Source organism: Balaenoptera musculus, chromosome 1 (genome assembly GCF_009873245.2).
Source record: "Balaenoptera musculus isolate JJ_BM4_2016_0621 chromosome 1, mBalMus1.pri.v3, whole genome shotgun sequence".
In the NCBI taxonomy this organism is placed as follows: domain Eukaryota; kingdom Metazoa; phylum Chordata; class Mammalia; order Artiodactyla; family Balaenopteridae; genus Balaenoptera; species Balaenoptera musculus.
Window position 1 is genome coordinate 183320042 of NC_045785.1, and position 16204 is coordinate 183336245.

A 16204-nucleotide genomic window follows, 5' to 3' on the forward strand; every position below is an offset into this window, starting at 1 on the left:
ACCAAATGACCTTTTCTGTTTCTTGAGTAAAATACGGGTTTTTTTGGCAATATTCGAACTTGGGCAAACTCATCATACAGTTTTTCCTACCTCTTAACCTCTGTTTAAATCGAACAGTTTAGATATTCATGAGAGGTAACTAATACTAGATATTGTTTGAACCCTGACTTAGGCAATGCTGAAAGTCTGTTGCCTTCTGTGCTCGGCTCAGACGGTCTGTGTGGTGGTGTGTAAATGTTTGTGCTCATCCTACACTAATTTTGTCCGTATTGCTTCACTTTCTTCTGGGAGTTAGTAATTAAACTGCGTCAGAACTAACCCTCTGTACCTTTGGAATTGAACGGCTGCCGAGGCAACCTCCTCACCCCCTACCCCGCCGTCTCTGGCAGCAGTGGGAAGCCAGGTCTTGGCCATTATTCTATAAGTTTCACTTTGATTTTGCCGATCCTCCTCATTCAGACCAGAGCAGTTTAAAAAAAAGAAAAAGAAAAATCTAACACCTGTTTAACAACAACAGAAATCCTTCCTACACAATTCCACACCTGAAGAAACGTCTGCAGGTGCCAAGCCCGAGTGTGTTCTCCGCCTTCGGCCCTTTGACAGGACACTCAGGCCTCAGCTCAGAGTTGCACTTGCGTTTTCAAAACAAAGTATTTAACCGTGAGACTCAGGCGACACCAGAGAAGCGTGCGCAAACCCTGGTGCCCGGGAGTGTGCCCCCTGGCCTGGCTCACTGGGAGTCCTTACTTAGGGCAGAGGAAGGTAGCCTGGTGGATGGGAACAGGCGCCTTTGTTTCGTAACCTGTCCACACGGAGAGGTAACAGCAAAGGGAACACAGCTGGGAGGCTCTGACCTAGGAATCGGGCGTGAGTTTGGAATTCTGCCCTCCCTCGGAAGTTACGGGTGCTTAAGAAGTAGACCTGCATCTCCTTAAAATGGCAGTTTTGCTTTTCAGAGAGACAAGTGAGAAGTTAACTGTTTGTGTCACTCGGGGGGTACGTCAGCTGTTCTTCACATCGCGGCTCTAGAACCTCGTCTGGTGGCCGGCTCTCCGCACCTCCGGGTTCCCTTCCACATGCTCCGACGAGAGTGAGTTCCTATTTACGTCGGAAAGAAAGAAAAAAAGGATTTTTTTACTTTCCATTGAAGAAGGCAAAAGCAATTGAGTTAACAAAAAAATATTTTAAGGCCCACTAAGGGTTTTTTTTTTTTTTTTTACCACATTAAGCAAAGCCACCGTGGAACCTCAGCTCCTGATGTATTTTATTCTGCTTCGCCCCAGTCTGTGACTTGAGGTGGTTGAGTCCTCACCTTCCGTCAGGAGCACCTGCTGGGGTGCGAAGCATCGCAGGCTGAAGACACACAGGATGGCGTGTGTCGTTGACAGTGACACTCGGCTGCAGTGGTTCGTTCTTCGGGGTGTGCACGTCCATGTGAGAAAGGAAACGTGGCTCTCAGCCCCGACCAAACGGAAACCGTCACATCGCCTGAGGACTTAAAAGGTTCTTTGATTTGCTCTCTCTCGAGACGCGAGCACTGACATCTCCATTTTACAGATGAGGGTGACGAGGCCTTGGAAGGTTAGTGACTCTGTCACGGACACAAAGCTAAGAAGTGGCGGCGTCCCAGCCGGCGTGTCAGCCTGCGGATTTCAGATCCCCTCCCTGCCCGGGCCGCACGGGGCAGCGTTTCCCGCCGCCGCAGGTGCTGTGGCACGAAAAGACGCAGAGTCTGACAGTTGCAAAAGGCGGTCCCGCGTTCACTAGCGGTGGGAAACGGCACGTGGGGCTGAGGTGGGCTTCCCTCTGGTGCCCGGTTCTCTAACCAGCAGCCCCACGGCAGCAGCAGCTAAAACCAGGCTGGTGTGTCCCCGTGGCCTTGGATACCTAGATTCACAAGGATGGGCGAACGGAGAGATTGCGAGTGTACTGGAGATGAACGAAGCCTGCCAACAGGGTGACTACACGTATCGAGGAAAGAGTCGTCGGATGCGAGGGCCACCACGGTAGGGCCCCTTCCATCAGGGAACTCGACTGCCTTCAGGCAGACGCACTCAGACCTCGAAAACAGCTGGTAGAGTCTCTGCTGTGATGGGGGCAAGTGAGTCCTTTTCTCCTTAACAGGCAGCAAGTTCAGTCTCATGAAAGCCTGTCTTGTGAGGAACATAAGACGGTCCTACAGTATCAGCTGGTAGGACGCACGTGCAACGTGGTCTCAGACCTGAATTTTGAGTCGCCGTAAGGGCCTACTTTTACGACCACAGCACTTCAGCAAGGTAGCGGCTTGTAAACTGCACCCTCTTGACTTGGGGCCCGAGGCAGCCACTGTGTTGCCCGTCCCGCGTGCCACAGGGTGTGAAGGCGGCGGAGCGCGGGGTCCTGGGGGAGCGCACAGCTGTGGCTGCGGACACTGGAAGTCTGTGCTTGCGTCCCTGACCCTGCGATCCGTGTGTAAACGTAACAGTGCTGAGCCGGTATTCGCCAGATGAGTCAGTGGAGGCCCAGAATTCAAAATCAGACCCAGACTTAGTCTGGTCTCTGCTGGGCCACCCCTGCTTTCCTACTAAAGATATTTCTGCCCTCAAAATAAGAACCCCGCGTTGGCTTTCCTGCTCTGACTCCTCCGGTTCACACACCATTCCCTGGGACCCGGGGGCAGCTCGAAATTCCAAACTGCCGGGTCATCACGACGGTGACCTTCTGACCTTCTCTCTGGGCCCCCATCTTCCCCCCGCGAGTTATGGGCCTGTCTCAGAGCTCCGCTCTCCCCCAGGCCCACCCCAGGCCCTGCTCACCCCCTGCGCTCCTTTGGGGCCTCCAGCCCCTCAGGGTCCCGGCCCTCCCCGCCCCGCCCGCCGCCACCATGCGTCTGACCTGTCCCCTGGAAGTTCACGGCCATCTCCAGCCCAACCTGCTCAGGAACCGAACAGCAACCTCCCAGTGGGACCAGCTCCCTCCTGGCCGCCTCCAGCCACCAAGGCCGAAACCTTCAAGAGCGTCCTTTCCTCCTTCCCCCGTGCAGCACGGAAGGCACCAGGCCCGGACCCCCGTCACGTGTCCCAGCCTCACCTCCCTCCGCCCCCCGTCTCGTGTCGGGCGGCTCTCGCAGGTGAGCCTCGGGTCCCGATGCATCTCGAGTGTCTCCCCCCACGACCCCGGGGCCGCCTCGCCTGGGCCCGGACCTCGCCTTGGGAGCCCTCCCCAGCCGGCCCGGCCACCGTCACGGCAACCGGCAGGGAGATCCCCAGTAGACACCGCGAAAATAAGACAGTCTGACATTCCGAGGTAAGTCATCAAAGTAGTCGTAGAAAAGGTCAAACTGTAAGGACGGTCTTGGGCTTATCTTAACGGACCCTCTTGTGTCAGTCGAGCTGCGGGGAGGACGGTGCTGGGGTGACTGTGACCCCTTGGCGCTGGGGCCACTCAGGACATCACCCTGCTTATCACGTTGCCCCCGACGCAGTCCTCTCCTCTGCGAGGCCGCCCCGCTGCCCGCACCCAGGACAGGATGCCACGGCCTGCCTCGAGTCATGCTGGTTCGTGTGGCAGAATTCATCCTCTCCAGTAACGTGAGAGCGGTTCTCAAGGAAGCACCGCGTCATTTTCTTGTCTTTTGTTACCTGCCAGGTGGGGCATCCACCCCGTGGTAGGAGGGGCAGGATGGGGTGGGGAGGGCAGGGTCGGGCAGGATGGGGTGGGAAGGGCAGGGTCAGATGGGAAGGGCAGGGTCAAGGGCAGGATGGGGTGGGAAGGGCAGGGTCAGATGGGAAGGGCAGGATGGGGTGGGAAGGGCAGGGTCGGGCAGGATGGGGTGGGAAGGGCAGGGTCAGATGGGAAGGGCAGGGTCAAGGGCAGGATGGGGTGGGAAGGGCAGGGTCAGGAAGGATGGGGTGGGAAGGGCAGGGGCAGGGGCAGGATGGGGTGGGAAGGGCGGGGGCAGGGGCAGGATGGGGTGGGAAGGGCAGGGGCAGGATGGGGTGGGAAGGGCAGGGTCAGATGGGAAGGGCAGAGTCAAGGGCAGGATGGGGTGGGGAGGGCAGGGGCAGGGGCAGGATGGGGTGGGAAGGGCAGGGTCAGATGGGAAGGGCAGAGTCAAGGGCAGGATGGGGTGGGGAGGGCAGGGCCAAGGGCAGGGTCGGATGGGAAGGGCAGGGTCAAGGGCAGGATGGGGTGGGAAGGGCAGGGTCAGGATGGGGTGGGAAGGGCAGGGTCAAGGGCAGGATGGGGTGGGAAGGGCAGGGGCAGGGGCAGGATGGGGTGGGAAGGGCAGGGTCAGGATGGGGTGGGAAGGGCAGGGTCAGGGGCAGGATGGGGTGGGAAGGGCAGGGTCAGGGTCAGGATGGGGTGGGAAGGGCAGGGTCAGATGGGAAGGGCAGGGTCAAGGGCAGGACGGTGTGGGAAGGGCAGGGTCAAGGGCAGGACGGGGTGGGAAGGGCAGGGTCAAGGGCAGGATGGGGTGGGAAGGGCAGGGTCACAGCACCAAGAGAGTCGCCCCCCCCCCCACCCCGCTCCAGTTCCTACTGAAATGACTAGAAATGTGCACCCACTTTCCCACCCCAGCTTTCAGTGAAATCACTGGAAAGTAATGGCAGGTCCTAGTGAGCAGCCTGCGTGGGCTGAGTAATCGCTACCAAGAGCTGTGACTTCCTTTCCGAACACGTTCTGGGGTCCTGGTCCTGCCGAGGGACCTCCCTGCCGCCCATCTGTCAGGTTCCTGCCGCCTTGTGTGTGCCCCGGCCGTGGAGGGGATGGCGTCTCCCTTTCCTTGAAAGCCACCCTCCACCCCCGACACCCACCCCCCGGCACCCCGACCCCCAGGCCGGCAGTGAGGTCGCAGCCCTGAGGCACTTTCACTCTGAGTCACCTGGGCGCAGCTGGGGTACACTGATGCCCCTTCCCAGCCACCCAGATTTAGTTCCTGAGAGTTTCTGAAACAGTCGAGCATGTGACACGCTGCTCGGCCCCGGCAGCCAGGGTGGGGCCCCGCCCCTCGGCTGGGCAGGCTGCAGGGCAGGGGCAGGACCGCCGCCTTCCTTCCCTGGACACCCCTCCCTGCCCTGCACACGCACACAGCACACACGCTCGGATGCACACACGCGCACGCGCAGTGCACACACAGGTACACACACGGGCCGTTAACCCGTCGACCGCAGAACTGGCGAGATGCCACCTGTGCCTCAGCCCTGTCGGCATCTGCAGCAGAAGCCCCCTCACCCCGTGGAGTTCACCACCCATGAGCCCAGGCCCAGGGACCTGTGGTGGTCGAGTCTAGAAGCCCCCAGATGGGGATGATCCCTTGGCAGTTTCCCAGAGCAATTCCAAATCATTACCCACCACCCACCAGAAAGCAAAGAGGGGCTGGGGCTGGGGGAAGCTGAGCCTGGCAGCTCCGGGGTGGGGGGAGCCCATGACCCCCCTGCTCAGACCCTGCTGGAGGGGGGCCTTCCCCAGGACTCTAATGTGATTCTCACCCGCTCAGGGAGACCCCCTCCCGCCCGCTCTAAGACACGGGAACTGGAGCCCAGCTGCACACAACCGTCAAGTTATAAAACTGACGTGGGAGCCAAACTCAGGTCAGTAACAATCTGACCTGTTTTTGCTCACCGGCCAGAAGCAGACACTCGGACACAGCATGTGAGGCGTGTACATAATGAACTTGACATCACAACACAGCAGGGTTTTAAAAAATATTTTTAATTTAATGGTGTTGGGAAAGTTCGACAGAAATCAAAAAAAAAAAAAAAAGATTACACTCTAGGTGGATTAAAAAAGATACAAAATTTTAACAAGAATAGAATTGAATGTTTTTAGATCATCAAAGAGAAAATAGCATTCTAAACTCTGAAACTGCTAAAAGCAACAAATGACTATGGAAATGTAAAACAAAAAATTAAAAATCGCGAAGAAAAAGGTCTGGAAAAATATTTGAACCAAATGGGACAATGGTTTATCCTAAATAAACAGTTCATACACATTAATAAGAAATACAAAAGATTATAATAGATAAATGTCTGAAAGACGTAATTAGGCAGTTCACATAAGAGGAATTACATCTAGAAAGATTTTCAGTCTTACTGTTTTCAAAGAAATGTAGATTAAAATGAGGTACCATTTGACCTCATTACCTATTAAAGTGGAAAAATATATTTTACTGATTAATATCTCTAACAAGATTGCACTGAACCCGTACCCTCCTACAATGCCAGATAATTACTGATCACTGCAAGCATTTGTATCAAGCCAAGAAAATGCTCATAGCCTTTGACCTTCACGAGGGCATTTATACCCTGAAAACAGTGTGAAAGAAGAAAAAAGCCGTAAGTGCAGTTATTCATTACAAATCTCTATAACAGCAAAAATTACTGCAAACAACCTAAATGTCCAAAATTAAGGGATTAGAAAATTCAGCAACATAGAAAAACGTGAATTTGCATGAATTGAGAAAAGCAGGCTATAGAACAGGGCACATTCTGATTACATACATGCCTCTGAAACAGTTGTGTAAAATATATGTACGTGGAGAACATCTGAAATGGAATGTTGACAAAATAGAAAACCCAAGAATAATGGGATTACAGACGAATTCTCCACTTTTGAAAACGTCTTTCACTGGTAGGAAAGAAATTCACTACCATGTCATGCTTCACGAGGGCTGGGACGCCTTTTCTTATTCCACGTTCTGCGACGTGACTGTGGTTTTTATGATGAAAAAGGCAAGATAATTTTCAAAATTTTTCCGAAAGAGTTAAGATGATTATTTGTACAGAAAAATTAACATTGAGGGGGAGAGTGGTAAGAGCTTAAATATACAGCCCATAAAGGGCCAGAAATAAAATAAAAATACTTCTGGAAGCCATCTAGTTCAAAGCATTGGATGTTTACTTATTAAGTATCTCCTCTGATCTCAGGCTTGTACCATTCGCGGTGACGGGGAACCTCCCTCACCCCAGGAGGTGATAATCCCACGGGCAGGGTGAGGCTGACCCAGGTAACCAAGCCACCCGGGCTCCAGCCGTCCAGAGGGAGGAGGGCCCGTTGGCGTAGGAAGGCCCCCGGGTGGGATGGAGAGAGGGAGGACTATTTCCTCTCCGCTGTGTTGACACCCATCAGCAGTGGCCGGGATTCTCAGCTGACCGGGATGAGTTTCCATCAATGGACTGTTTCTAACCCTGCGGGGGGTCCCCTGAGGTGGGGGGAGGAGAGACCAGTGTCATGGAGGTGGCCTTAGTCACTGAAGCCAAGCTGGACACGTGGCAGGCCAGGCCCAGAGCGGCGTCCCCAGCTCTGGCCCGAGCTGCTTCCTGCCACCAAGAGACATGCGGAAAGGCTCAACGCCCAGGCCCTGGCAGAGAGAACCCGCCATGTGCTCGGGACCACAAGGCCACAGCCCAGGAAACAAGAACCTCTGTGTTTTTAATAAACAACCCACTCTGCCTCCCCTTCACCCCCTGCCTCCATGGCCCTCTTGGCCCCCTTGCCCTGTTCTCTTTCACCTGGAGGCTTCTGGCCGTTCATCTCGAGCTTTCAGAATCACGCCCCTTCTGTGCCCCAGGCTGAGAGGCGCCCGGGCAGCCCTGGGCCTGTCCCTGACTGTCCCAGGCTCGCGCAAGGCGCACCACCTCGGCTGGCCTTCTGGGGAAGGAGGCTGTGGCCCCCAGGCCCCCCAGGACGAGAGCATCCCTCGCCAGCAACCACGTGATCAAACATCAGAAAAACGGCTCCACGTCTCCCGCGGCCCCTCAGGTGCCCACGCTGTATGTGGGTCTTCAGGAGAAACCCAGGCTTGGGGCTGGGATGCCGTAGAGGGCTGGGCCAGAGCCATCCATTCCCCGGCCTCTTCTCTTGCCTGCCTTTCCCGTCTTGTAACTGGCCCAGGAGAGAAATTCCTGCCCGGAACGGCGTGGACACGCGCGCCCACTCCTCCTTAGGCTTCACCACCCCTGGGGATCTCCATGGACCAGAGGGGCCACAGCTAGGGTGACCTCATGTCCCAGTTTGCACAGAACGGGCCAGGTTGATGGCCCAGGGTGATTGTGATAATGCTTCTTTCACTCTCAGAAGTGCCTGCTGTGGATCAAGAATGATTCCATCACCCCACCTCAAATCAACATGAAACAGAATGCACACACAAGCCTCTCCGTGGCCCCGACCTCAGTGGACGGGCAGCGCCCGTGGCGTTCCCCACTGGCCGTCCAGGCCCAGTCGACTCCTCTGCGCTGAGGCCCTCGATGCCACAATTCTCTTGAACGGATCCTCTCCTTTCTGTTCCCTCCTCCAGTTCCCTATGTCCGACCCTCCCTCTCCCCAACACAAACAACGACAACAGCCCACGGTGGGGTCCCCCGGCTGGAGCTTCTCCCCGTCCAGTCCACAGTTCTGCACTGACCTGTGCAAAGCAGATGGGGGGACTGCCCTCCTCAACATGTCCAGTGGCTCCTACTGGTGACATCCAAGTCCCCTGCTGCCTCTCCTGCGTCCCCTCCTGCCACCCTCCTCCCGCCTGGGCTCTGCTGCTCGAAGAATTCACCTTTCAGTTCCTTTCTGGAACTGACCTCAGGTGCCGGGAAAGACTTCTGACTTACTCTTCCCATCAGAGGCAGCTGTTCCCTCGTCTGAGCTCCAGGGGGACTCTGTTAACATTCACTCCAGGCCCTCCGACCTCTAGCACACTGGCCACTGCACGTCCTGCACATGGATCTGTCTCCCGTGCCTCCTAATCAGTGACCCTCCAAGGTCAAGGACGGCATCTCTGCGATGCCCAAACAGGGCCTTGCACATGGAGGAGCTCGCTGTAATGGGACGGTATGCTATAAAATGCATAAATACTCCACCTCCAATTTTTAACACCAGATGGCCCAACAGTTCATTCATTCCTGGTGACGATGGGGCGGGGGCTCTGGGGGGACACACACACTGTCACATCAGTTGCTACACAGCAGCTCATGGGAGGAAGTCTGCTAAGAAGAGTTGGGTCCTAACTGGAGTCGTCCAGCATCCCCTTGCACCCTTCCCCATCCTCTCCCTGGCCCCACCGCCTCCTTCAAGGCCAGGCTTCATGCCCACCCTTCTCCGTGTATCCTTCCCCACCTCTCTCAGTCCACGAGGGATCTCACCCTCCTTCTAAGCTCCTGACTCCTGATTTAGGACAACGAATCTGCTGCTGAGTCAGGTACCGTCTCGTGTCATCTTTCGTACTGAACTTACATCTGTGTCTGGCTTAACAGGTAGGTTTTGCCCATGCAGGAAGATGGGGAAGAGCTGGGATTTGGATTCCAGGCTCTGCTCCTTTCATCTGGACAGTTTGACCCTCCCTCTCCAGGGTCAAACCCTCCCTTGTGGCTCCCTGAGAACCTGAGTTGGTCAGAAAAGCCACTCTTTGGGCTAAGGCACGCGGCCCAGCAGCTCAGGGAGCTAACACCATTTGAGGGCCTGGTGGCCAGTCCCTGATAGTAGGTAGGCCCCCCAAGGGCAGGCTCCCCGCAACATGCCTGCTGTGCACAGATGACAGAACCCCTCTTTCCTAGAAGGCAGGGGAACCGCGGCGGGAGGCTCCTCCCCAGATAAAATCCTCACCCCTGGTCCTGTCTCCTCACAGAGACAGACAGCAACGGGGAGCAGGGGCCAAGCGGGGGTGAGGACCGCCTGGGGCTCTGAGCGCCTCTTCAACCGGCCACCAGACCCCTGAGACGGTTGCCGTTCTTGGCTCATGAACAAAGAAACCGAGCGACTTATGGAGAGAGACAGGGCAGGCTCCCAAGGGAGGCAGGGCGGTGTCCCAGCCCTGGGGACTTTTCCTTCAAGGATCCAGCTGGAAAGCCCCTCCCCGCCCCTCCCCGCCCCAAATCTTTGGCCACCGTCTCCACCCCCAGGAGCCTGCCCCTCGCCCCTCCCCTCCCCTCCCCTCTTCCTCCTCCTCCCCCCTTCCTCCTCCTCCCCCCTCCTCCCCTCCCTCTCCCCTCCTCCCCCCCCTCCTCCTCCTCCCCCACCCCTTCCTGCCCACCCAGTCGCCTCGGCCCGGGGGTGACAGGAAGGGAGGTGCTGGGCACCGGCCGTGAAGAGCCACCCTCCCTCTCGACGCCGCGTCCTCCCGGGCCTCGCCGGCCATGCGCCCCACCGAGCCCTGGAGCCCCAGCCCGGGGACGGCGTCCTGGGACTACTCAGGGTCGGGCGCCCCAGAGGAGCTGGAGCTGGAGCAGGAGCTGTGCGAGGCCCGGGACCTGCCCTACGGCTACGCTTACATCCCCGCGCTCTACCTGGCGGCCTTCGCCATAGGCCTGCCGGGCAACGCCTTCGTGCTGTGGCTGCTGGTCGGGCGGCGCGGCCCACGGCGGCTCGTGGACACCTTCGTGCAGCACCTGGCGGCCGCCGACCTGGGCTTCGTGCTCACGCTGCCGCTGTGGGCCGCGGCGGCGGCGCGGGGCGGCGTCTGGCCCTTCGGCGAGGGCCTGTGCAAGCTCAGCAGCTTCGCCATGGCCGGCACGCGCTGCGCGGGCGCCCTGCTGCTCGCCGGCCTCAGCGTGGACCGCTACCTGGCCGTGGGCCGCCCGCTGGCCGCGCGCGCCCGCCGCACCCGGCGCTGCGCGCTGGCCGCGTGCGGGGGCGTGTGGGCCGCGGCGCTGGCGGCCGGCCTGCCCTCGCTGGCCTTCCGCCGCCTGCGGCCGCTCCCCGGGGGCCGCGGCAGCCAGTGCGCCGAGGAGCCGTCCGACGCCTTCCAGGGCCTGAGCCTGCTGCTGCTGCTGCTGACGCTGGCGCTGCCCCTGGCCGTCACCGTCGTCTGCTACTGCCGCGTGTCGCGCCGCCTGCGCGGGCCGGCGCACCTGGGCCGCGCCCGGAGCCGCTCGCTGCGCATCATCTTCGCCGTCGAGGGCGCCTTCGTGGGCTCCTGGCTGCCCTTCTGCGCGCTGCGCGCCGTCTTCCACCTGGCGAGCCTGCGCGCGCTGCCGCTGCCCTGCCGCCTGCTGCTGGCGCTGCGCTGGGGCCTCTCGGTCGCCACCTGCCTGGCCTTCGTCAACAGCTGCGCCAACCCGCTCATCTACCTGCTGCTCGACCGCTCGTTCCGCGCGCAGCTGCGGCGGCGCGGGGCCTGCTGGCGCGCGGAGCGCGCGGCGCGCGGAGGCAGCTCGGCGTCCTCGCTCTCCCAGGACTACGGCTCCCCGTTCCGGAGCCCGGCCCGCACTGCGGGCCGAGCCCAGACGACGAACGCCTCCTCGGCCGTGGGCCCATAGCTGGCCGGCCCGGAGGAGCGCGCGGCAGCGGCGCGCGGAGGGGGGAGGGAGGCATAGCGAGGCGGGCCGCCCCCAACCCCCTACCTGCCTTCCCCGGCCCTGCCTTCCCGAGCGCGGAGAGCGGCTTCGCCGGCACCGCCTAGACCCCCCGGGTCTCCTTCACCAGCTTTCCCAGAACCTCAGCGTTTCGAACTCCCCCCACGCCAGGCCGCTGAGACCAGCTCTTCTCCCGCTCGGCCCCGTGGGCACCTGGGCTCTTTGTCTGCAGCCCAAGAAAGGTCCTGCGAGATGGAGCCGACAGCAGCCCGGACACCGCAGGGTCTGCCAAGTAGGGGAAGGGGAAGTGGGCCTCCCTGCTCTGCCCCGTGGGTAGGAGCACAGGCCAGAGCCCCCCAAAAGCCACTCTTGTCTTGGGCTCTGTTACCTTTGGTCCCTACAATCGCCATTGCCTTCTGAGAAATACCTCCTCCAAGCCAGACCCTCTGGCCCCTCACTTTCCAAAAAAATCCTACAGACTATGAAACCGACAGCCCTTTATACTCAGCGGTCTTGGTGGCAGAGTTTGCTGAATCATTAGTCACCGTCAGTTCAGATCTTCATTTTCAAAGCTCGCCAAAGCGTGGGAACCAGCCCTGCTGTCGGGTCACCCAGCCATTCCTCCTGACAGTTTCCCCAGAAGCCCGGGCCTGCCCCGGTTCTGTATCTTCTCCCCACTCCCAACAAGCGGCAGGACTCACCCTGGAAGTTATCCTGGACCTTCCCTCTGGACAGAGGGTTCTGGCATCTCTCATCAGGTGTTTGGATTCTCTGTCCCCCAGCCCGGACACCAGGCCCTCCGGTGTGAGTTCCCCTTTCTCAATAAACACTGTCGCTGCCCTCGCCTGACAGCTGTGTCTGTCTTTACTTGAGCAGAGGCGAATGGAACACTGGGTCAGACAAAACTCAACCCAGGAGTTGAGGTTGACCTCAAAGTGATCGGGATTTGAAGTGAAGTCAGGGACCGAGAGAGTTGATCCCACCGTGGGCACAGCAGTCCCACAGGAGGGCAGCATATCTTTTTATTCCCATTATTTTAAAGGATGCTTCACATTTTGAAGGTTTCAGAGAGAGAAAAAAATAAAATAAAAGATTTAAGGTCATCTGCCAGCCAGGTGTCACTTCAAAGAGGAAATGTGTCATTGTGATTCTCAGATCAGCCCAGGGCTTTTTTTCCTACCCCTTTTGAGACCATCCAGTACAGATGTTGAGGGTCTCCATTTTCTGACTCTGTGACATTGTTTGAGGTTTCTGGAGAGGTGGAAATTTCAGTGTTTCTACTTTTAAGAGGATTTGGCCTGAAGAAGTGTCAGTCGTTGCGGAAAGGAGCTCAGAATTTCTCTCTGAGAGCCCGCCTCTCAGCCAGACCCCCGGGCAGGCATGGAGTCCAGTCTTTGGGGCTGATGGGTGAGAGCAGTTCGAAGCCGCCTGTCAGCGGCCCTGGGAGGTCAAGCTGGGAGGAGCGCACCTGGGCACGTCCTCCCCATGCACCCGAGGGGGGCAGGCCTGGCAGCCTGTGGGGCCGCCGGGTTGGCAGGACCGAGTCCAGACACTTTAACCTTGAAGCCCTCGGTACATCGGGGCTCCTCCCATCCTCACCTCATCGCCCTCCGAGGCAAGAGATGACCGTTTCATATGACGAGGCCTCAGCTTACAGCAGAAGCGCTTTTCTGGGCTGTTCTGACGGAGCCCCTACCTGGACCCCTGTCACCTTGCTTCTCCCGACTTGCTGATGAACTGAGTTCCCTGAAGACAGACAGACAGACAGAAAACTTCTCCATCTCCTCCCGGCACAGTAGTTATCAAAACTCAGCATTTCCCTCCCGCTGCTGGGACATTGGAAAATGCTGATAAGTGAAAAGAAAAAAGGGGTAACAGAATTGCTTGTGTTAAATAAACACCCACACACTTCAAGGCTGGAGGATATAAAATAATTGTTAGCCTTGGTGTTGTTGAAGCAAAACATTAGGAACCCCAGAGTCCTTTGGGTAAAAAACACCTTTTGTGCTTTTCTTTCTCTAGCTCCAGTTAAGCGCCATAGGCGTCTCTCTTCTCAACTAATGGGAAGCCGTCCGGTCTCTCTCTGTTTTTGTTGTCTCTCGCTTGAGAATGCGAGCTCCATAAGCCAAGGGAGTATGTCTGTTTGGTTTGAGGCTGTGTCCCCAGTGCCTGGTGGGGAAGGGGACACGCATGAACCCCCCGTGGAGGGAATGATCATCGGGACCCCGTCTTCACCCGAAATGATAAGAAATAACGTGAAGGCTAAAAGCGGGGTCTGTTGCGTGGTATTATGATCTACAAAAAGGACACACAGGAAAGGGCTGTAGGAGTAAGGGAGTGGTAGCCCCTTCTCCTCCATTTCTCTGTCGTGAAATTTTCTGCGAGCTTCTTTTAAGGTCAGTGAACAAAGAGCAGTCCCAGTGCCCCAGCGCTGGAGCTAAAGACAGAGCCGGTCCTGACCTGGCTCAGTCCCGGCGGGGCCTGCCTTGGGCATCTCTGCCAGCTCCCTCCAGCCTCTCGTTCTTCATCTGAAGGATGGAGATGGTTCTATCTATTTTGCTCAGGCGCCTCACAGATCAAGGGAAATCACGTTCTTTTTTTTAAACCATTTTGTATTGGAGTATAGCCGATTAACGACGTTGTGATAGTTTCAGGTGCACAGCCATACATGAGAAATCCAGGAGCCCCACCCTCAGGAGTAGCTCGGTCCAGGCCCAGCTGCCCTTGCCTCTCCCCTTCCGTGGCTGCCCCCCCCACCCCTTGCCCGAGTCTGTGGCCTGAAGAGGAGGACGGGGTGGAGCTGCTCTGGGTTTTTTAAAGGTCAACATCTGGGCAAAGGCTGGGCACATCGGCCTGTGTGACTCTGATTTGAACTTGTGACTAATTCTGGGCTTCCTTGGGCCCTTTCTCAGGGCACCGTGTTGTCACCCAGGCCCCTGGGTGAGTGATCTGGGGAGTTCATGGGAATGGCAGAGTGCGTGAGGCCACGCTTGGTGAGATGACTCAGCCCCAGCGTCACTCTGGACATGGTGAGGACATCTCGTGTGTCAGAGCCCATGGGGTCTAAATGCTGCCCTGCCTTGGCTGGGTGGCCTGCAGGAAGCTACCCACCTCCCCCGCGCCCATCAAGACCCCCGCTCAGGCCAGTGGGGCAAAGGATGGAAAGAGCCGGGAGCCAAAGGGCAGGGATGCTGGCTTCGCGGGAGGGAAGGAGGAAGCGAGGAGGTGAAACCACTCTCCTCCTATTGTCACCAGAGTGTTTGCTGAGCGTGCCATTGCATCTCTCGTGAGAGTGGGCGCTGTGTGAGCTCCCTATGTACGTCCACCACAGGCCTGCAGAGCCAGAGGCCCGTTTTGCTCATTCCAAGAGGGCAGGGAGGACCAGACCCAGGAAGTCACCTGCTTAAGGTAAGAGCGACCACTTGCATCTCTGCAGCACAGCACACGTTTGTAAAAGGCACATAGACATGCTTTCCTTGGTCCTCATGACCCCGGGGCAGGCAGGAATGATCGGTTCATTTTATTGATGATGGGGCTGGGCTTGGAAGCAGCCTGGTCAGGGTCGCAGACCAGCAACAGTGCAGCTTAAGCCTCTGTCTCTCCCTCCCGACTTCTCTGGACCCTGCTACCCCTCCCGTGTGACACCCAGCTCATGCCCAGGGATGCCCAGGCCCAGGCTGTCTCTTACAAATTGTAAATTTCCACCCCCCACCCCCGATTGTTTAAGTAATGCAGGTTCTTTGTTTTTTTAAAAAAAGGAAATTACAGGAAAATATAAAGGAAAAATATGGAAAACATCCGTTATTCTACCGTGAAGAGATACCTTCTTCTTTTTCTGTGTATATAATAATACACATGTACATTGTTTCCCAGCTAAATTGGGGTCTTCCCTGGCGGTCCAATGGTTAAGACTCTGCGCTTCCACTGCAGGGGGCACGGGTTCAATCCTTGGTCAGGGGACTAAGATCCTGCCTGCCACACGGCCAAAAATAAATAAATAAATAAGTAAATCAAGTAAATCCAATTAAAATAAATAAATAAACAAGTAAATTGGGGTCAATCTGTATGAGACCAAACACTGAGTCTATGGTGTTCCCAAGTGTGTACCCAGTGTCTGGCACAAACTTGGCATTCAGTAACAGTTTGTTGAATATACGTTATATATGTTATTTTGTGGCCTGCTTCCTTCACTTGCAAAATGCCATATTTTATCAGGTCGTTAAATATTATTCTAAACATCTTTTTAAGGTTACATTACATCGTTATATGAAATGTAACCGCATTTATTTAACTAAGCCCCTAAACTGTTTTTCAAGTTTTCATTCTTATACGTAATTCTGTGATGAACATCCTTGGACAAAAATCTTTATATTCATTTCTGATTCTTTGTTCAGGACAAACTCCTAGAAGTGAAATTATTCATCAGAGATTATGAACAATTTAAGACGTTGGTACATTGTGCCAAAAATGTTGAAAAATTTACATTCTCTCTGGAGGTATGCGGGTGCCCGTTCACCACACCCTGAACAAACACCAGGCGTTATTATCGTAAAAAAAATATTTGCCAATTTGGTATCTGCCCAAGTTTAAAAGAATACAATATTACCATCTTATTATGTTATTTCAAAGACCTTTTTTATACAACATATTATCACAATATAGCTCTGAAGTAGGTGTTAAAATAATGGCTAATATTTATTGAGCACATACTATGTGAGAGGTGCTGACCTAAGGGTTTTATATCTACTATCTTGTTAATCCTCACAACAACTTTATGGCATGTATATTATTCTCCCTGTTCACCAGACGAAAAAATTGAGCCTTGGAGAGTTCATGTAACTCGCCTTAAGGACTTGTGTTATTACCCCCATTTTATAGATGGGAACTCAAACACCAAGGTTTGTTGACTTGCCGAGGTCACGCACAGGGCAGGACTTAGAAAA

At 56.2% G+C, this 16204-nt stretch overlaps 1 protein-coding gene across 1 annotated transcript; it reads left to right on the forward strand.

Annotated features, from left to right (window-relative positions):
• Nucleotides 1-10052: 10052 nt before the first annotated feature.
• On the forward strand, nucleotides 10053-11938 carry GPR25 (G protein-coupled receptor 25). The gene has a single exon (XM_036823319.1). The coding sequence runs from the start codon at nucleotides 10104-10106 to the stop codon at nucleotides 11223-11225; it is 1122 nt and encodes a 373-aa protein (XP_036679214.1). The 5' UTR covers nucleotides 10053-10103; the 3' UTR covers nucleotides 11226-11938.
• Nucleotides 11939-16204: the final 4266 nt, after the last annotated feature.